Source organism: Bacillus rossius, chromosome 3, assembly GCF_032445375.1.
Source record: "Bacillus rossius redtenbacheri isolate Brsri chromosome 3, Brsri_v3, whole genome shotgun sequence".
NCBI lineage: Eukaryota > Metazoa > Arthropoda > Insecta > Phasmatodea > Bacillidae > Bacillus > Bacillus rossius.
This window is the reverse complement of record NC_086332.1, coordinates 38904968-38926938: the sequence shown is the minus strand read 5'-3', so window position 1 is coordinate 38926938 and position 21971 is coordinate 38904968. Positions and strand designations below refer to the sequence as shown.

The window sequence follows — 21971 nt, the reverse complement described above, 5'->3', positions numbered from 1 at the left end:
GACGAGCGTCGGCGTCGGGACGGAAGGCGTCCTTGGTGAGGCGTAGTGCGTCGGCGTGAGTGGCGTCAGGTTGATGTAGCGTGGTCTCGCTGGTGACGGTGTTTCCGGACTTGGGTCGGGAGGCGTCAGGTCTACGAGGGATGCCGAGGTTGGTGGCTCCGGGACAGGAGGCGACGGGAGCGGGATTGTTGGCGGCATGATGAAGGTCGTCGGCGTCGGGACGGTTGTACGTGACGGTGCGGATGTCGTCGGGGCATGAGTTCGTGATACGTCTTGCGTCTGCGTGAGTGTCGGTGTCGGGACGGTTGTACGTGACGGTGCGGATGTCGTCGGGGCGTGAGTTCGTGATACGTCTTGCGTCTGCGTGAGTGGCGTCTCGATGTCGTGAATTGTCGCGGCGTATCGTAGGGGAGGAATTAGTAGCGCTGCTCCCGAATACTGCACTTGGGTGGCTCGTCCTGCGGTACATCGCGCGCACGTGAACGTGAAGGACTCGCGCCTCAAAGTACCTTCACGCTCGTTGGTGCAGTCACGATGCCATAGGTCGGTACACTCGTCGCAGTGGTAGCCCATGCTACTTCCTCCAGGACACGACCGGCTTCCACACATCGTCATCCCGTATGTGCGATACTCTTGACAATAGCCACACTCGTACCCCGCGGCGATCCTGCCGTTTAAGTACCATCTCGGGTAGAGGTGGTAACACCCACTGCATTCGTCTGCATCCATCTCTTGTTATCGTGCGTGTTCAGCTGTGTCGAGTCGTGTTTTTCACTCGTGGCTCTGTGCGCGCTGTGCAGATCTGCGCGCGGGGTCGCGCTCGCCGGCTAGGCAGGTGCCCGGACAGCCGCACAAAACAGAGGCCGAGAATGGCCGCGGCATGGGCGGGGGTGCGGATGGGCGTGTGAGGCGATGGCCGAGAGCGCCCGGACAGCCGCACAAAGAGGAGGCGAAAACGGTCCGCGCGGGGTGGGGGTGGTGACGTCGCTCCGTTGCTCGCCTCGCCGTGATGACGTGTGGAGGTGGGGGTGGTTGGAGTGTCCTTTGTCCGCTCGCCTCGTCGCGCCGGTCTGTCTGGCCTTCGACCCTTCCTGTGTCCAAAATGGCCGTTTCGTGTCTCCGCTGTCGCCTGTTGGTGAATTTATCTCGAAAATGTCCAGGAGGTGGAGAAAAAAAAATTTTCACGTTATTTTCTGCCCCACGCAGCGGGCGCCAAATGCCGTCGTCCGGGGTCTCGGGCTCGAGTCCCGGTGTGGCTCCTAGTGGGAAAAGGCGGTTCTTGCTACGTATTGTCCGGGTGGGCGCCAGACTAGCTCGGTTCTAGTCGTGAGTTTGGGGGTCGTGGATGTATGTGCCCCTGCGTGGCCCACTAGGGCCGGCGGCGGTGTTGCGTGAGATGATTTTAAATAAGAGGCGTGGAGTTAAGGTGGTGGTGTCGTACCTTTTATTCATAGGAACGAGTCGTACACAATACAACACTCTACAGAGGTCCCCGGGGGGGGTTTACTCGTTATTCCGTGGCGCCGTATGGTTTGTGTTCCGCGTTACGTGGCCTCGGACGCTGCTACGTCTCATACGTCTCACTGGTTACACGGGTAACGTAATTTCGTAACACAAAGGCGGGACACAAAATACACTGAATTAAGGGGGTGCGCACAAGTTACGTGGCACTCGTTACTCGGGTAACGTAAGTTAGCAATACAAAGTACGGGACACAAAAATACACTGAATTAAGGGGGCGCGCACAAATTACGTGGCACTCGTTACTCGGGTAACGTAAGTTAGCAATACAAAGTACGAGACACAAAAATACACTGAATTAAGGGGGCGCGCACAAGTTACGTGGCACTCGTTACTCGGGTAACGTAAGTTAGCAATACAAAATACGGGATACAAAAATACACTGAATTAAGGGGGTGGACGATTGGAGACGGCCAATCCCGTATGCAAATGTCTCGGCGCGGGTGTTGTGCCCACTGTGGTGAAACACGCACCGCAATTAAGTTTGTCCAAGTTCCCTTGCGGGTTTGTGGTCAGCGCCGTGCGCGTGACCTTAAATAAAGTTCTGTAAGTTGCGGGAGGCGGCCCGTGCCGTATACTGAAGAGCAGCCCCGCTGACCAAGTGTGGTGCGGGGTGTCTTTAAATTGATGCGGCCGGATTAGGTCCTGGACCGAAAAAAGGGACCGGGTACTCACGGAGAGGTTAAGTAATAAAAGGGGTTCTGTTAATTAGTGACTATATTTACCGGACGTTACTTTCGATGTAGACAAAGGATGTTGCCTCTCCGTGGGACGTAGGTCCGCCCCGGTCCGTGAGCTGCGCTGAACTGCCGAACTGGCATGGCGTCCGAGGGAGGCTCGGCCTCTCTCGCGCCAGGCGTGACCTCATTACGCTAGACTCCAAACGGGTGTGTCTGGAAGAGATTTTATTGTCGCTAAAATCCTAATTTAATGTTTTAGGAGGAATGGGTACGGTTCTTCTCTTGTCTACTCAGGTTTCCGCGGCTTTGTCTTTGATTGCTGTTCGGGTCGCCTGACTCGGGTGGGCCATGGCCAGGGGTGTGTTCCGTTAGCGGGAGCGTATACTGGCGGGTGCAGGTCGGGCTCTGGGGTGGTCGTCGGCCAGACGACGTCAAGGCAATAAAAGAAAAACCTTTTTACCATTAAATGTAACACCAAATTGTTCTCAGAAAACAGACATTCAAAATATCATCTTCATACCATTTTGATCAGTTCAACTTTCTGTTTGATATCTGATTTTGTTTCTTTATAAATTTTTAGGTAGGTAGCCTATAAATGACAGGTAATATGATCAAATTAAATTTAAATTCAATCAATGATTATACTGAGACTATGTCTTATAAATAATTTTTTGGACCATAAAATAATTTTATGCATAACATTATTTAAAGCGGAACATTCAAACTGCAAATATACTGTAAAAATAAATTACCCAGCCATTTTGCATGAGCAGCAAAATAACAAAGAAAAAGGTAAATAAAAATTGTTCATGCCCATGCAGCTGAGAATGGCAGCCAAATGCGTAGTCTTGCAGCGGCGCTCTGCATGTTACCAACATTTGAAAATTATGTGTACCAGTTACAAGTTGTCACTTGTGGCTGGTAGCTTTGTTACATGTAAGGGTGTCTTTTCTTCTTACAAGAGCTGCTTTCACAACAGCAAAATCATCCTTGTATCAACCACTACGAGTTTTACAAATAAATTTATGATAATATGCCAGGATTATTTACGACTTTAATTAGGTACTGGCTGAAAAATTTTAAGATCTCATGCAGTTTCTGTGAGTATACTGTGTATCATATTTCAAAAATTAAGGTCAATAGTTAAATAGGTACTTTTGGTGGGTTTCTGCACTTTCTTTTGTTATTTTATGCCATCTCAAAACAAACTACTATGTAGTGTCTGGTGTAAGTACTCTTATTTCACAGAATTGTCTACTACATTACTGCTTTTATTTTATGATTAATGATTTACTCAAATGAACATGAATATACTTACATCCATAAATGAAAATCCCAGTTATAATTTTAATAATTTCAACTGTAAGCACTGTAGTGTGTTGGTTCTTGGTCACAATAGAGTAACTCAAACAGCTTTATATAAGCGCATGTGCAAGTACTGCTTTGTTGTTTTCTCGCTTGCAGCGCCACATATGCAAAAGTGATCACCCATGTGGCAAAAACATCTGCCGATGGTATAGGCAGTTCGAGACATACTCATTTTCGCTGGCCTCCACATTCATGTGAAGTAACACCGTGGGATTTTTTTTTCCTTTGGGGCTTTATAAAAAAAAAAGCATGAACGTTCTGCCACTACCTAATAATTGGCCTAAGTTGAATCACAGAATTGAAGAGGCTATTGCGTCCGTTACTCCGGACGTGTTAACCAAAGTGTGGGAAGAATTGTACTTTAGGTTGAATGTTATGCTGTATAAGTATAACTAAAGGTGCACAATCTGGACATTTGTAAGAAAATCTAGGTTAGTTTACCCTCAACTTGTTGTAAATAGTCTGAATGAAACTTTCATAATGTACGATTGAAAAAGGGGCACCCTGCACTTTGCCGGTCTTGTTAGAGCGTGACTACGGACAACGGGGCGGGGTAGCAGGGGCAGCCCACCTCGGCGTCCGGCTCGGTGTTGCGCTGGTCGGCCGGGCGGTCGTCCAGGCTCTCGTTCTCCTCCTCCAGGCAGATCTGGTGCTCCTCCGCCGTCTGCGGCATCAGCTGCAGCTCCTCCTTGGACTTGAACTCCAGCTTGAGGATGTAGAGCGGGCACAGCAGACCGAGGATCACCTGGACGATGGCACCATAACTGCGCGTCAGGCTCGAGAGATTGATCACTCGTCCATCACCAAGGTACTTCGAGTTACATTCCTGGCAAGGTTGAACTTGGAATTTTTTTTACCAAGTGGGGAAAGCAGCGGACGTTGCTGTAAACTTGGTTTACTCAGGGTACTCTCCTTTCCCTCCACCTATTCATTTCGTCAATGCTCCATTTCATCTCCACACCACTCATCGCCTCTACAGTCCGAAACAACTCGCATCACGGATACTGAATAAAAAATCTGCCCTGGCCAACGGGAAGAAACCTTCTCTGCTGTTGCCAAGAGTGACTTCATAATGGGAGTCCTGTATGTTTTGCCACACCGTCACTTCACTATGTCTTCCCAAAGGTCATTCAATCTCTCTTCTAATCAGTGCCACACATGTAGTGATGTAATATAGATATTTACCAAATCTCTAAAAAAATTTTTGTTTAGTTTAACAAATAATTATTTAATAAAAAATATTCAAAACATAATGATAAAAAGACTGCAAATCAATCAATAAATGTTTAAAGTAATAACATTTATGTTTTATATGCAGGTACAACCTAGGGGTTACTAAAATGCTATCAATGATATGATGATATATGAATGATATATGAATGATATTTCCCCATGTTAATTCATAATTCTCTTGCCAAAGATTGTATCAGATGCATTTCAACATATGCGGCAACACTCCACTGAAAACAGGAACGTATGGATATTTTAATTTCAAGGGGCATAAAACCTTTGCCTGTTGCATATGTTTTTCAGTTGGTCTTAAATTCTTTCGTTTTGTTTGTGGGAATGATAAAGTTTTTAGGTTTTTGTGTGGGCTATATTCCACATTACTTTCCTTGTGCACACCTCTAACAGCAAAAGATGCTTTGAAAAAAAAGTATATATATATATATATATTTTCATAAGCTTGAATAATTCTTCAACTTACCTGCCATTCAAATTATAAAAACCTGTGAGTAATATCACACTCCAAAAATAAAATATGAGGGTGAAACTTTCATGTCTTATAGTTAAAAATTTTCATCAAACTTTTTTTTAAATATTAAAACCGTTGGCACAGTAAAAATACGTTTAAATGTTTAGGGACTAAAAAAATTAGATTTTTAACTATACTTTTTAACAATACTTTTGAAAAGAATCATATTATTATGTGTTTAAAAAAATAGTTAAGTGCAAAATCATGAATAAAACTTTACAGTATGAACGCTTCTTAAGTGGCACCTTTTTAGTACGTACCAGACACATACTACTGGAAGGAATTAAAAATTGGGGTTTCATGTAGGTTGATTAGCTACAGACATGTTAAAACATGTGCCCAAGGGCACATAATTGTATACCTATTATTTAATGTATAACTTTTCAAATGCCTGAAATAAATAAAAATATCTTTGGACTTTAAAAATCACGTAGTCATAACTCTTAAAATAATCTGCACGTAAAGCATTAGGTACTTGTTAAGTTTTCCTACGAATTTTATTAACCACAGACTTGTAATTTTCATCCTAAAAGGGTAGATCCAAGAGCTAAAAAAAAATCTCGAAACAACTAGACACCTCTAGACAGCCCTGGGCTGAAGGTGACAAGATCTCTAACATAAAGTGGCATCTGAACCACACAGCTTATTAATGTATAGGAGTGAGGAAGAGCTAGGTAAGAAGAGGTGAGCGAGACCTTGATGTTGGTGTTCTTGCGGGTGCGCAGGCCGCCCATCCACAGGTCGGCCAGGATGATCTGGCTGCAGGGGTGTGCGAGCAGGGCGCGGTGGTTGGCAGTCACGGCCAGGCTCAGGCATGTCTGGCCGCTCCAGTTCTGCAGCTCGCAGGTCAGCAGCTGCTGCGTCTGGTCGTCGTCCTGCCGGTACGAGTAGTCCAGGAGCTCCAGCGCTGCAACGCCAGCCACGCACAAAGTCAATCCCTCACTCCCACCCGCCTCCAGCACTGCAATGTCAGTCACGCACAGTCACCACTCTCCTGCCTCCAGCGCTGCAATGCCAGCCACGCACACAGTCACTCCCCTTGCCTCCAGCGCTGGAATGCCAATCACGCACAGTCACAACTCTCCTGCCTCCAGCGCTGCAACGCCAGCCACACACACAGTCACTCCCCCCGTCTCCAGCGCTGCAATGCCATTCATGCACAGTCACCACTCTCCTGCCTCCAGCACTGCAACGCCAGCCACGCACACAGTCACTTCCCCCCGCCTCCAGCACTGCAATGCCAGTCACGCACAGTCACCACTCTCCTGCCTCCAGCACTGCAACGCCAGCCACGCACACAGTCACTCCCCTCGCCACCAGCGCTGCAATGCCAGCCACGCACACATTCACTCCCCCCCGCCTCCAGCGCTGCAGTGCCAGTCATGCACAGTCACCACTCTCCTGCCTCTAGCGCTGCAGTGCCAGTCACGCAGTCACCACTCTCCTGCCTCTAGTGCTGCAACGCCAGCCACGCACACAGTCACTCCCCCTGCCTCCCGCGCTGCAACGCCAGCCACGCACACAGTCACTCCCCTTGCCTCCAGCACTGGAATGCCAATCACGCAGTCACAACTCTCCTGCCTCCAGCACTGCAACGCCAGCCACGCACACAGTCACTCCCCCCCGTCTCCAGCGCTGCAATACCATTCATGCACAGTCACCACTCTCCTGCCTCCAGCACTGCAACGCCAGCCATGCACACAGTCACTCCCCCCCGCCTCCAGCACTGCAATGCCAGTCACGCACAGTCACCACTCTCCTGCCTCCAGCGCTGCAATGCCAGCCACGCACACAGTCACTTCCCCCTGCCTCCAGCACTGCAGTGCCAGTCATGCACACAGTCACTTCCCCCTGCCTCCAGCGCTGCAACGCCAGCCACGCACACAGTCACCACTCTCCTGCCTCGAGCGCTGCAATGCCAGCCACGCACACAGTCACCACTCCCCCACCTCCAGCACGGCCACACGACTCTCCAACACAGCTGCCCAAATGAGCAGACGCAATCAATGCTGTGTGCGCCTATTTGGAAACAGTACACCATCCAGGAATTCCATATATCCTCTTTCTATAGACTTTTTTTAAACTGTTTGGGCAGTTTTTATAACATAATATGTACAGAGTAAATTTCCCCATATTTTTTAACATAAGAGAAAAATAATATGTATTATTTATTTTTCATCCGGAATGTACTTTTTAAATCTTTAACAAAATAATATTATTAATTGTTTTTAACAGTTATCTATTTTATGAAACTCCTACTTACTGATCCCAAGAGATGTCCAAGTAAATGGCTTTTGTGTATCTTTTAATTAACGTCGACCGGGGCTATGCCCTCCCTAAGCCCGATGTGCCTCACGCCGTCGCCACCCCTCTCCTCCCACCACCACCCTCTATTTCAAACCTCCCGCCCCGTGTGCAGGTGTGTGTGTGTGTGTGTGTGCGTGTGAGGCTGCCGACAAGAGGCGAGAGTAGAGTCTGTGCCACGACCCCTTTTGTTTTCTCATTTAATCCTAATGTTTATGTAATTGCTACATGTCTTTTCTTTAAATAATTTTCCCTAAGGATTATGTTTGCAGTGCTAGTTGGTAAGGACGGCACAGCGCCCCACGAGGCAGGCAATGGAACTATACCCGCAACCAGTTTGAACCATAATACTAATTAAAATAATTAATACTTAACATAAATAATTAAGGAAGCCTTGTTATAATTTTATTATAGAATTTTTAGTGTGTTTGTTTTAGTTAAATATGTAGTAATGAATAACAGGAGAGACTAACGGTCAATCCAGCGCTTTCCGGCCGCCATGCTGCCCTGACCTCTTCAGTCGCTTCCATTCGTCACCCGGGGTAGGATGCTTGGTGAGCACCTCGCAACTTCACATTTTTTCAATCAACTGATCTCTTAACATCCGCCGGACTTTTTATAATTTCTAAAACCTTTTTGTATCTGCGAGGCCTACTCCGGGTGGCCGGCTCGTTTTAATAAATATTTAAGTTCATTTCGAATGTTTAAACACGAACCGCGTCTTAGATTCACGATGCCAGGCCACGAGGTGACCTGGTTAGCCTGTAAACCGATTCTTTCCCGCCGTTGGCGTCATTAACAGTTTTAATGTGGGAATGTAGATGTAGCGCAACTGGAGACGTGTTTGTAACGTTACTGGAATAAAAGGAGTGCGTCGAACCTGTGAGTATTTAGTCGAGTGACCACATGTTCCTGCTCCTGGACCACGAGGCGTATGGGACGCCTTAAGAGCCCACTGGCGCGATCTCATTTGCTAAGGGAACCAGGCCTAGCCTTACACAGGTCACGTCACGCCCTGAAGGGAGTCTCCGCCGAGTCCACGTGCCCATATCACGTGGTGGCGCCCACTCTGACATTTCATTTGTTACGTTCCCTTACGTCCCTAGTATGACAAATGTTTCTTTTCCTGTTATAGAAGTAAATGTTTGGTTAGGAAAGTTAGTAACATAAATGATATGGAAATTTGTAATCATAGTATTAAAATATTAGCAAACATTTTTTTTTGTACTGAATTCTGTTCTTTGAAATAGTTCTATGCCTGTTAATATTTTAGCTGAATAATAAATTTAACATAACAACATCAAAAAAATTTCCATTGTGCGTCTTTTTTATTTTATCATTTAATTGTACACATTCTCTTTTTTGAGTTACAACTAACTGCAAAAGACGTGCTTCTGTTAATATTATTAACTGTTAATTAGTGATTTGACATAAACCATTTATTAATGGACTCATAGACAAATATTTAATATGAAACACGTGGTCTCCATGGTTTAACTCAAACTTACAATGTGCTCCAATGAGATATCATAACCTTAAAATATATCACGTATGTTTGCCGTGACACATGTTACTGACAGTTCTATTGCAAAATAAATTGCTTAGTATTAGGGCCACAATTTAATTTAATTCATCTTTAGTCTACATGCACACACTTATGGTGATGGTAAAGCAGTGATTGTGCCGAACTCCGATCAACTTCAATTGAATACGTTTACATTCCTGCCTGTGGTCACATACAATTACGTAAAATATACTGCACTTGAAATTAATTCTTATTCAATTAGACAATGAGACATGCCAATATAAATATAATTTTTCTATTATTTTTAATTATGGTATTTTTCTTTAATATAATTCAAATTTTTCTAAGTGAAACTTCTTTGGGAGTAAAGGAAGTCAGATTTCAAGGCCACAATTTTGTAAAATGTTTTCTGACACAAAAAAAAAGACGGAGACGGTTGTAGATGGTGCAGAAAACTTGTCTGACTCCATTCCCTTGAGTGGGCTTCACGTGGTGGCATGCGGCTCAGGTTGAACCCCGCCATGCTGCAGGGATAGGTGGGTCGCGGCGGTAAGGACCCGCCTGCGCCTGACGCCACCCGACTTGCTGGCATCTAGTAAGGGAGTGTTTGAGGAGAGGGTAACACAGCAGGGTTTGAGCTTATTGTGCACCACGCCACAGGCCATATTCACAAGAAAATGGCGTTCTTTCAAGTACAAATTATTTTAATAACTTGTGTAAATCATTATTTAAACAGTGTTGTATGAGTATTGTTTTAGCTGTGTAGATAAAAATATTTTTTTGCTAGTGTTTGACAGGGTAATTATTTGTCAAAATTATTATTTTTATTTGATTAACTATAACTCGCACCATTTTTAAGTCCTATAAGAATATGCTAGTTTTAAAAAAATATTTCAATGAAAGTACAATCTCAATTACAATTTCAAAACCGAATTTTAATGCAACGTTTTTGTGAAACGTTTCTGACGCCAAAGAGATATAAAGAGAGTACTACTTACAAGTCGAGGTTTGAATTGCCAAAGAAGTTTCACTTCTATCACATGTACCGAGTTACAAGGCAGCATACAAAGAACACACAACACACGCACATTTCCCATGTGACATCATGAGCCAACTGAAACGTGCCCCAACTGGTCAGCTGATGAGGTGCAAGCTGACACCAACTACTTACATGTGGTTGTTACTGAGTAAGTATAAATTAGTGGAAAACCCCACAGTTACTAATCTTAGCATTGACACAGAATAAAACCTAATCTTTTATTACTGTGTGAAAGTTAGTAATTAATATTTTGTAGTACATATGTAAAATTAATACATTTTAGGTTATATAATTTAAAACTACATGAAATACATATTGGGTGCAGGTACACTAATGTAAACATAAGTGTAGGTAATCCTGAATCGACAAAACATGCCAGAAGCAGTCCCTAAAGTTTTTTTTTTTATTTTTTCCAGAGAAATAATTATTTTAAGTGCATAAGATGAACCAAATATATTATTTAACTGAATGAGACAAATCTATTATGTTGCCGTCAACCAGGGCTGCGCCCTCCCTTGAGGCCGATGTGTCCCCTGTTCCGCGGGCGCCACCACCCTCCCACCTTCACCCTCGGTAAGCATTAGGGCATTACACGAGTGTACCAGCGTGCCCGCCGCTGAGAGCGGGTGTTAGGGGCCAACTAGGCTAGCATTACTAGGGTTGTGTGTCTCGTCGCACTTGGGCGACGTCACGGACAGAGAAAGGAGTCTCGCCGGGTCCACATACCCACAAATCACATGGTGGCGCCCAAACTCAGTATCCGCCACCTTAGACAACCCTGTGCGATAGCAATATTATAAAGTGAAAGAGACAAACCTGATATTTAAATTAAGTGAATAAGACAAACCTTATATATAATTTAAGTTAATGAGACAAACCTTACATATAGGTACCTACTAAGTGAGTGAGACAGACCTATGTTCTCGAACTCCTTGCCGTAGTTCCTGAGCTCCTCGTAGATCTCGGTCTCCAGGTCGTCCTCGGCCGCCTCGTTGGCCATCGCCTTGTACAGCTTGCAGGCGACGAGTGCCTTGGCCAGCGCCTCCTCCCCGTGCTGCCACATGAGCAGTGCCATCTCCTGCCGCTTGGTCAGCACCGCCCACGTCTGCGCACCCAGCAACCCTGCTCGCCAACCACACTCGGCAGGTCATCCACGACAACCTAGCGCACAGCTCTGTGGAGTGGGTGTCTGATATAAAGTTGAATCAACTCTGATCAGCAATCAGGGGCGTAGCCAGGGGGGGGGGGGGGGGGGGGGTTAGGGGTTCAAACCCCCCCCCCCCCCCCTTAGCACCAAATCTTTAATTAATTTCTTATTCATCACTCAAACAAATTTCATATTAAAATTAATAAAAATTTTACCATTACAATATTTAAATTTAAGTACCGAAAACTGCTAAAATAGCACTATTTTACACCTTAAAATCTAAATTTTTTTTCCCGGGGGAGGACCCCCGGACCACCCACTTTAATACAAGGGGGGGGGGGGGGGGGGGGGGGGCATGCTGCTTCTTAACACCCCCCATACACAAATCCTGGCTACGCCACTGCTAGCAATTGGTTAGGAAAACAAAACTGTAGCTATTTAAACACTAATGCTAGAAGCTTCAAAAGTTTTTGCAAGGAAAAATAAAAAAAATTAAAATATATCATCATAAAGCGAGTACTGTTAGGCAAAGATATTAACAAAAAAAAAATCAGCAAGGAATTAGGGTTCAATATATTTGGCGAGTGGGGGTGATGACGAGGGGAGAGAGGAAAAATGTTTTGTTATCCAGATAGCAAAAGTGGGTTGGAGTCTTTTGACTTCAAATATGTACTATTAACATAGTGAATATTGCAATCACCAACTCCCCTATCTTCTTATCCCCATGTACATAGCATCATTTTTGTTATTTACAACAACTCACGTATGTAGTTTATTTTTTTCTGTTAGATTGAATGCTGATTGGCAGGAACTGGGAAAGCATTTGTACTGTTTTCTAAATATTTGTAACTAAGAGCATTGTTGTTCATGTTGCATAAATTTTCTCTATTGCTAGGCTCAAAATGTTGATGTGTTTATCACGGCAAGTGCAACAAGATATTGTATGTCATACAAATGATTTCTGAAAGAAAGAAAAAACCGACACAACTAGTCATGTGACGTCGTGCAAGTAAACAGGGTTAGCCAACACATAAAGTGCTGAGAAAAATATCATTAAGTAACAAAATGAGGAAGGCGTGGTAATTGTGTATTCTTCATGCATCTTATTTCTTTGTCAGCAACCTCCAGTATTCGTGGCCTAGTTCTGCCATTTTCTGTTCACCATGGATGTTCTCAATTCGTTATTAAATATTAAAACTGTATGTAAAATTTATAACAAATTTTTTTAGGCATTTTTATTATTTTCAATAAAAATAATGTGCAACATTATTTCAATGTCATTGTTATAAGGAATTTTCATCTGAAGAAGAGAAATACATGTTTTTTTATATAGAGGTGACATTGCCTTGTGTTGGATACAGTTTAGACTGGGAATCAGCATATTTTTTTTATATATAAAAAAGTAGGTATACATATACAAAGCATCTCTCCATCTCTCTCTCTAATTCTCTCTCTCTAACTATTTCTCAATTCATACTATCTACATATAAATCTACCTCTCTCTACCTCTCTCTCTCTCTTTATCTCTCTCTGTATATATCCCTCTATATCTATATATCTTATATGTCACTCTAAAGCAATGAAAATATTAAAAATCTAAATTTTTACCTATCTATATTTTAGTCTATCTTTTTACCTGTCACAGGTGTGACATAAGAATGTAAAAAACACATGCATGATTAAATGCAATGTGTCAAAATTTCAAAGCAATCAGTGAAGAACTTTCCGAGATTTAAGATTCTGAACGAATGAACCTTACATTTTTATTTGTAAAGATATTTACCATGTAGTATGTGTTTCACTATATATACTGACGAACTTATAAATACAAATGGCAGTGATGAACTTTATGTAAGTTGCAAATAGTTCCACGGCCACTGAGTGACCGCGAGACACGAACTAACCAGCAGCTCATTGAAGGGGTAGTCGAAAAGGCTGGTCTCTCTCAGGGTCGGCATGGTTTCCGCCAACAGGCTCAGCGTGAGATTCGTGTTGCCGTAGTACCGGATGAAGGAGGCGCTGTTTCGGTGCACGTGCGGGGATTTCTTCATCACTTTCGCGTAAATCAGTCTGAACTTCCGCCGCGTGTACGACGCCCTGCAAGCAAGAAGCAGAAACTGCATCTCTGAGCACCTGGCTCGAATCTTGGGTCGCATGGCCGCTTCATTATACGTACCATCTGACAAACACTTGAACCCTGGCATAAAATTGGTTTTGTGTCAAGAAAAAAATATATATGAAAGAAAACTACATTTAAAAAAAATTTATTTTACCGGTTTTTAAAAGTATTACAAAGCTATCAAGAATTTTAAAAATTCTTATTTTCTTGTTAGTTATGGGAATAAAATTTTCGAAACAAGATATGTATTTCACTTAACTTTCCTAACATATTCTTTTGACCAAACTTCATTTATAATTATGTTTTGAGATTAAATTTCTGAGATTCTCACACATCATAGTTACCTGTACGCTCCTCCCATGAGCTTGTTGATGACCAGGCCAATGTCATGCAACGTGTAGATGTAGCCGCGAGGAATGTGAGGGCGGACATCTCGTAAGATGTATCCTAGAGTATTGGAAGGGCCTTGTTTCTATAAGAATGGAATACATCATAACAGTTTAAACCATGTTTGAAGTTTGCAAAATGCACCCTTAATAAGTTTAAATATTATTTATAATGTTTAATTGTATAAATTGGAATGTAATTTCCTTGCTTGATTCCTCGTTTGATATCAAAATATTACAAATTTCAAAATTTGTACAACTCCGAAATGATAAACCATGAGATTTCTCAAGGGAGTTATGTATAGTAATAGCAAGCAATTCATTCCTTGTCATTTTGGGCCGCTTAAAAAAAATTTTACTTGTGTAAACTCTATATAAATGCAGATAGAGCAAAAACACTATCACAAGAAGAATGAGCAATGCACCATCAATACATAGGAACTAATCACGGATATCGGAATAGCAGAGGCAAAATGGGTGGTTGCCCCCACATATGTAGCTAATTGAATACATATCCATATAGTCATTTTTGAATATTTTAAAAAAAATCTACAGAAAGGTCGCTTTATGCTACACACATATATATATATATATATATATATAAATAAAATGTTATTTGGTCATAATTCGTCACAAGATTATATTATTTATTGTCAACTCATTTTTGGTTTTAAAAATGTATTTTTTTATTACTTTAGGTTTTATTTTTGTAAAAGATTTTTAATCTATGAAGATGGTGCAATATTTAATATGTAATATGTTAAAGGGTTATTAAAACACTATTTTTTCTACAAAATAGTGTCATTTTGATAATAATCGAACAAATTAACTGGCATAAATGTGTGTTTTTCGCGTAGAGCTAAGCTGATATTGGTTTCCCCCAATTCTGATGCTGATGATAGCTATATTCCGATACTGTCAAAGCCGATACCGATATTATACGGTTTTTGATAATAAACTATTCTCCAGCACATATTTAAATGAATTAAACTATCTGCATATAGAATATTTTTTTGATCATATATTTCACATTCATTAAAAAATCATACTCAAAAAATTTGTAAAAATGTTAAAAACTAAACAGGATGTAGTATGAACATAAGGCAACATATGAATATGACACATATAAAATGGTTTTCCAATATCGGAACTTTTTAGGTGAATCGTAGCATTACCGATGATAGTGATATAAACTAGTTCTGATGTGCAATAATGATTATCAGCTCAGTTATAGTTTTGAGTACGTAGAAGGAACTGTAAAGTAAAACTGAAGTAAGACGATGTGAAAGCTCAATTGGTGAACTTAATTATGTTTACAATCCACTTAGTCTGAATATTTTATTCCTTTCTACTTACCTACTAAAATTGTAATGTAATGAAATTCTGAATATTAACTTACACTATTTTAGTAATTTCGCTAAACTTTCTTTTAAGTTCTCTTTTATTTCAATCATTGACCGGCATTTTCATATTAATGATATATTAACTTGAATTATGGTTGTTACCATAAATTAATACAGTAACACATATTTTGATATTACTTAGAGTTTTTTTTTAACTAACTAATAAATCTTGTCCTTGGCCATCACAAAATATTATTAAATGTGGTTTTTAAATGTTTGACCTTAGTTTGAATAAAATTTGTAAAAAGTGGTTGTACGTTTTTATGTTTTTTTTTTGCCATATGTTTTTCAGTTGAACAATATATTACCACAATAATAAAAATAACATTTAATTAAACTACATAAATATTTAGTGCTTTGTGTCTCAGAAACATAAAATTTTTTGCAGCTGCACTTCCGTAAACATTCAGAACATCTCTAGTAGTACCGTAGTTTCCGGTATGCAAGACGGAACTTCATGTAAGATACTCAAAGAAAACTGAAATACAAATCTGCACCTTCATAAAAAAAAAATGAGGCCACTAAAACATGTTGTCCAGCAATTTTCATTGAATTAAATAAAGTGAAGATTATTTTAACTACCTTGATTTTTAAATATTTAGCAACGTAAACAAAAGTGATCTTACCATAACGTTAACACCAACACGTGGGGGTTATTATTGTGGTTACGAGGAGGGAAAAAAAAGGACAAGCTAGTCAACTCATTCCAAATATTGGTTCATCACCACCCTCCCCTTGAAGCCAAAACAGGCTAGTTGCGCAGGTATTTTTACTTCATGTCCCGAATACCCTCGCTTGACAAAGCACGCGGCAGCTTGGAACACACACAAAGTTCTCGTCTCGCACACCGGGGAAACACTGCGACGCCCCGGGCGCACCGTGTTGTATAGCTCCTCGAGGCGCGGGATGGAGAGGAACTTCTTCATGCTGACCCCGTTCTCCAGCAGCAGCTTGACGAAGTCGGTGCGGTCGTGCTCCAGAGCCTGCATCATGGCCTCGTCCAGCGCCCCTGCCACCGGACACAACAACGCATCCCTCTGCTCAGGGGCGCAACAACATGGAGGGGGAGGGGCATGGGTATTTCCCCCCCCCCCCCCCCCCCCGCCCTCTGAAACCTTGAAGTGGGGGCAAACGGGAGCAAAGAAAGTGCTGTGTAATCAATTTTTAGATAATAAAACTGCTTAAATAGCACCATTTTCCACCTTGAAATACAAATTTTCCCGGGGGAGGACCCCCGGACCCCCCGCTTCAATAGGGGGGAACGATGATTCTTCATAAAAAGGTATATTGCCCCCCCCCCCCCCCCCCCTTTGGAAATTTAGTTGTTGCGCCCCTGCCTCTGCTTCAAAACTACTGCCACATTTTATTATCATCTTACTGATTTAATACTTATTTTTTGAAGAATTTTTGAAGTGAAACTTCTTTGCTGATGGTGCTACAATTTTTGAGTGCTACGAAAATGTTGATTTTATGAGGGGAATAGTTAGGTACGTTGCGGGAGAACCCGTAGAGGATGAGATGGCAGGGGAGAGGTAGAAATAACACAGCCTACTTGCACACTTGCAAACCTGCACACTTGCACAATTGCATACTTGCACACTTGCATATTTGCACAATATCATAATTTAGCACCTGCACACATGCATATATTTTTTTTTATGTGGATCTCAGCCTAAAAGAATTATGTTTTCTGTACCTACCTAATAATATTATAAGTGAGAAGTTTCGCTTCTGTCACACGTGAATGCCACTCACATTTTTTTAATATTATTATATTATTTATTTAATTATCATGTCATTAGTTAGAAAATGCACTGCTCCATTCTGCACCAAATATTTATTGACTAGTAACCCTTTTTATGTAGTAAAAATAAACTAAAATGTTTTGAATAAAGAAATTAACATTTTTTTTTTAATTTGAATAATTTTTAATGGATTTTATCAAGAACTTGCCTTATTGAGAAGCAATGAAATGATTAATGAGTTCGGTGTGTTTTTAACCATTTTCCAGACAAATCATCACAAATAACTGCTTTGAATTATTTTTATTTTTAAGCAATTATATTTTAATCAAAACCTATTACATAATAAATCTTTGAGAAACTAAACAATTACAGCCAATCAAGTAATCCTATATGTAATTATATATGTATATATATATGTGTAAGTGTGTGTGTGTATATATATATGTGTGTGTGTATATATATGTATATATGTATGTATATATAATCCTATATGTAATTATGATCATCAACGACACACTGACTCTGCAATGCCAAAGATATACGTATACCATGTTTTATCACAGAATCGTCGCACGGGCGTAATCGTCGCAACCATATTTTAGGCTGTCAAAATTGGGATAAAAAAACTTCTCGCTTAAACGTCGCATGATGTTTTTGGTCCCGCTAGTAGATGCCGAACGCTTTGTGTATGTATCTTTTCCATATAAAACGATGTATTTTAAAGTATAAATCTAATATTTATTCGTTCATTACCACTTACTTAATAAATTAACGGAAAAATATGACGTTGTTTGGCGTGTAAATTTTCTTACAAAGACATTTTTAAAAGTTATTTCCTTTATCTGATCGTCTGCGTCGCCGCGGTGTAGGTATAATCTAAAATTTAATTTCGGTCATTACCACTTATTTATTTTATTAACGGAAATACAAAGTTGTCTGACGTGTAAATGTTCTTTTAAAGACGTTTTTAAACGGTATTTCCTTTATCTGATTGTCTGCGTTACCGCGGCGTACCGCTTATAAAAATGTAGCCAGCGCATCATTCATGTTTGGTTATGTTGCTTCCCGTATAGAGCGCGCGCACGTAGTCGAATATCGATATCTCGCCGATTGGATCCAACGCGCGCGCTCTCTGTCAGGTGCCGAGTTAACTACATTTGATAGCCCGCATTCTTTCGTGGCAAGTGTGTACACTATGACACGTTAGTTCACGCGTTCGCGTTAGAGTTTTGGTTTTTCTATTTAAAGTTGAAGAAAGGTTTTTGTTTAAGGAATTATCAATATAGATTGTTTGGCGTGCTCTTGTATACTCCGCCTTTTTTTAAATAAACGTACTTTCCATGAACGGGATTTGTTTTTATGAATAACTTCACCTAACAAAAAAATTTTTTCCGCACAATGGTCGCACCCCTACTTTTCAAACTTGATTTTAGAATAAAATCTGCGACGATTATGCGAGAAAACACGGTACCTTGGAGACAAGTGTAACATGAAGCACAAATATTAGCCTACTCCATAGAGATGTGTATTTAAAAAAATGTAAGTGTAACAATAGAGTAAAATTTGAAATACAGCTACTTAAGTGGAACATGAATTTGTTATATTCAACATTTTTCAACGGGCACCTTAGGCGCCTAACAATCTCCTAGTACGATACAGCGATGCATCGCAAAGTGATGTTGAACTGAGCTGTTCGGTTCACCACGGTGGCCGCGGCGCGGGTGAGACCTCCCCGAGCTCGGACGTTGCCCCTCCGGGACGTGGCAGCACTCACCTGGGGGCCACTCCTGGCCGTAGACGAAGATCTCGGATCGGGCGATGTCAACGCGGTTCCACGTGAGGGCGAGGCTCAGCTGCTCGGACGGCGACAGGTGCTGGCTCTTGAAGAGCGCCGTCAGGATCGTCTGGTCCAGCTCCTGGGTGATGCCCTCCGGCCGCTCCGTGATGCGGAACACCGTGATCTGCGGGAGGGGTCATGAAATAAGCGTGAACAACACATGCCATGAAGACAACAGAAATGTCTTAGCACGGTAAAAAACCAAATCAGCTTCTTGATGATTTGTGCCTTCACACATTTCTTTCTCTCAGAAAGTTTAAGTCTGTAATTTCGTGGTGTGGCAGAAGAGGATGTTCAGTTAAAAATTTTGAATTTTTATAAGAGGCTTACATATTGTCTTAAAACATTTGCGAGTTCGGGTTCTTTGCAAATTATTCTAGTTTTTCTTTAGTCCCTCATGAAAATGAAATTTTTGACCTAGCCATCTTTTTCATAACACCTTTGATTTGTAGCCCATGTTATTTCTCCTTTAATTTAAAGTCACAGATACAGCCAAATGGCAAAAATGTGTGCCATTTTCATTAGTACTTAAATTAAACAGTAAGAAAACAACAAGGGGTGATTATTTAGAAATAGTTACCAGATTCTTCTTCCTTGTGCACTGCAGTAGTTCAGAATACAAGCATTCTGCCTGCTCCGTGCCCACTTCGAATGTCCTTTGAATGGTTCCTATCAGATAATCTTTCATTTCTTCTAAAACAGTCTGTTCCCCGTTCTCGGATGAGTGTCTATGTACAAACACATCAAGCCAGGGAATCAGAGAGAGTATACACTGCATCTTTTTGAAAGAAATAATATTTTTGTTATGTTTATAAAATAAATCATTGAAAAAAAACTAGAATAACATACTGAGCCAATGATCTAGCACAAAACTAATTTAAAAGACAAGCCTACACTGTACAACAATTTTAAAATCTCAATTATTTTTCTTTGAAACAACTAAATTGAACATATAATTTTCTTTTAAGTATTTGTTAAAATCAGTGTCATTTTATTTTGTAAAACATGAGTGTTTAGAAAACTTTTAAGTGTATGTATGCAATCAGATTACCACAAAAATAAAAATTATTTTATTTGAATTGTAAATGTTTGTATATGTCAAACACATTAATCACAATCAAAAAAATATATCAGTTCGTTAATTTTCGGCAATGGAATCACATTGTTGCTCCCCTCCATGAACATCATGTTATGGAAACTACACAACAAGAGTTAATGCTCTAGATTCTCATCGAGTTGCTTAAGGAACACGTGCCAATAGGAATTGATCATATTGAGTGGTGAGCAACACCTCATTACTGGTTGTTCATTCTTGACTAAACTCATCTTTCCCACTAAACTTCAAACATTATCATTATATAACATTCTTCGTTTTTCTAACAACTGGCCAGTTTTGGGCATGATCGACACATGCATGTGAGCAGTGGCGTAGCCAGGATTTGTGTATGGGGGGTGTTAAGAAGCATGGACACCCCCCCCCCCCCCGTATTAAAGTGGTGGGGGTCCGGGGGGTCCTCCCCCGGGAAAATTTGGATTTTAAGGTGTAAAATAGTGCTATTTTAGCAGTTTTCGGTTCTTAAATTTGAATATTGTAATGGTAAATTTTTTTATTAATTTTAATATGAAATTTGTTTGAGTGATGAATAAGAAATTAATTAAATATTTGGTGCTAAGTGGGAGGGGGGGAGTTTGAACCCCAAACCCCCCCCCCCGGCTACGCCCCTGCATGTGAGTCATGCACGGTGAGTCAGAAGTGGTTCAGGTGTGACCGGAGCCAGCTCACTTGTGCGTGAACGCGATGAGATCGGCGGCGCGGCCGGAGCCATCGCACACGACCACGGGCACCGGAGGCGTGTCTGTCACGTACTCGAGCACCGCGCGGATGGTGTGCGTGCCGCCCTCTATCACCAGGCACACCACCGGCGTGCTGCAGTGGGTGCCTGCGACGTGAGCACACACTCGCATGCAGCCTCCCTTGCAACCCCTCAGGCATACCTCGCTGCAAGAACAAACTATGGATCACGTGAGTATGAATCACAAACTTCCCCGGACAGGGGCACAACAACTAAATTTCCAAAGGGAGGGGGGGCAATATACCTTTTTATAAAGAATCATCGATCCTCCCTATTGAATCGGGGGGTCCAGGGGTCCTCCCCCGGGGAAATTTGTATTTCAAGGTGGAAAATGGTGCTATTCAAGCAGTTTTATAATCTAAAAATTGATTACACAGCACTTTCTTTGCCCCCGTTTGCCCCCACTTCAAGGTTTCAGAGGGGGGCAAAATACCCTTCCCCCCCTTGTTGTTGCGCCCCTGTCCCCCGCCATAGCCTAAGGTTGCTCGGCTCGTAAGTTCTGGCCTCGTCGAAGGCAGAAGGGTTCTCCGACGTTTTGGCTGACACACTGCAGTCACCATCTTTAGGGTAGTACTGTCAGGCCAGGGGCGTACACAAGGGTGTGGATGGAGGGATATAATCCCTCTACACCCCTTGTTCTTCCCAAAATTAACTTCCACATATACTCCTGTTATCAGGGCTAACACCCACAGAAGTGATCAGTAGGGACAAGATTATATGGTGAATTGTGATAAAACCAAAATAACACAGAAAAACCTGTGAAAACATGGCATAACACCAAAATGCAAATAGCATTTAACCAAAACTTAATCGAAATCATAAAAAAAAAGTTATATTTTAATGATTGAAATTCAAGGAATGTTATTTCCGAAAAAAAAATTGTTATAATGTACATGGATCAGAAAAAAATTTAATTTGTTTTATTTGCATCTCTTATTGAATTACTACTTAAAAACTACTTAAAAACCACTAATTCTCAGTAATTTATTTTTATTGTTCTGATTTCATCTATTTTAGACCAATTTATTACAAATTATTTTATTGTGAAAATGCAGAATTTAAATTTTACCTCTATTTTGGTGGAGTAAGTATTACAAAACCGCTTTTATAGAAATTTAAACAATAACACCCACAGGGAACTGGACTAAAAATAAAGCCACAAAATCTAGTCTCTAGTGATCAGTAAGTGACATGACATGACATGACGTGCTACGATGGAGCACCAGGGGAGAGGGTGAAATGGAAGCATCTGGAGAAAACCCACCACCTCACAGCCACTATCCATTCT

At 41.4% G+C, this 21971-nt stretch overlaps 1 protein-coding gene across 12 annotated transcripts in view; it reads right to left on the bottom strand.

Moving 5' to 3' along the window:
- Positions 1-21971, bottom strand: part of LOC134530542 (transient receptor potential cation channel trpm) — a 435446-nt gene that overhangs the window by 22631 nt on the left and 390844 nt on the right. For all 12 annotated transcript variants that reach the window (XM_063365457.1, XM_063365452.1, XM_063365461.1 and 9 more), the window contains 9 exons: positions 20614-20770; positions 19411-19558; positions 18768-18954; positions 16127-16257; positions 13804-13931; positions 13245-13437; positions 11109-11298; positions 6021-6232; positions 4141-4314 (listed from right to left, as the gene is read on the bottom strand). In XM_063365457.1, the coding sequence (XP_063221527.1) occupies positions 4141-4314; positions 6021-6232; positions 11109-11298; positions 13245-13437; positions 13804-13931; positions 16127-16257; positions 18768-18954; positions 19411-19558; positions 20614-20770 (1520 nt within the window). The remainder of the gene's footprint in view (positions 1-4140; positions 4315-6020; positions 6233-11108; positions 11299-13244; positions 13438-13803; positions 13932-16126; positions 16258-18767; positions 18955-19410; positions 19559-20613; positions 20771-21971) is intronic.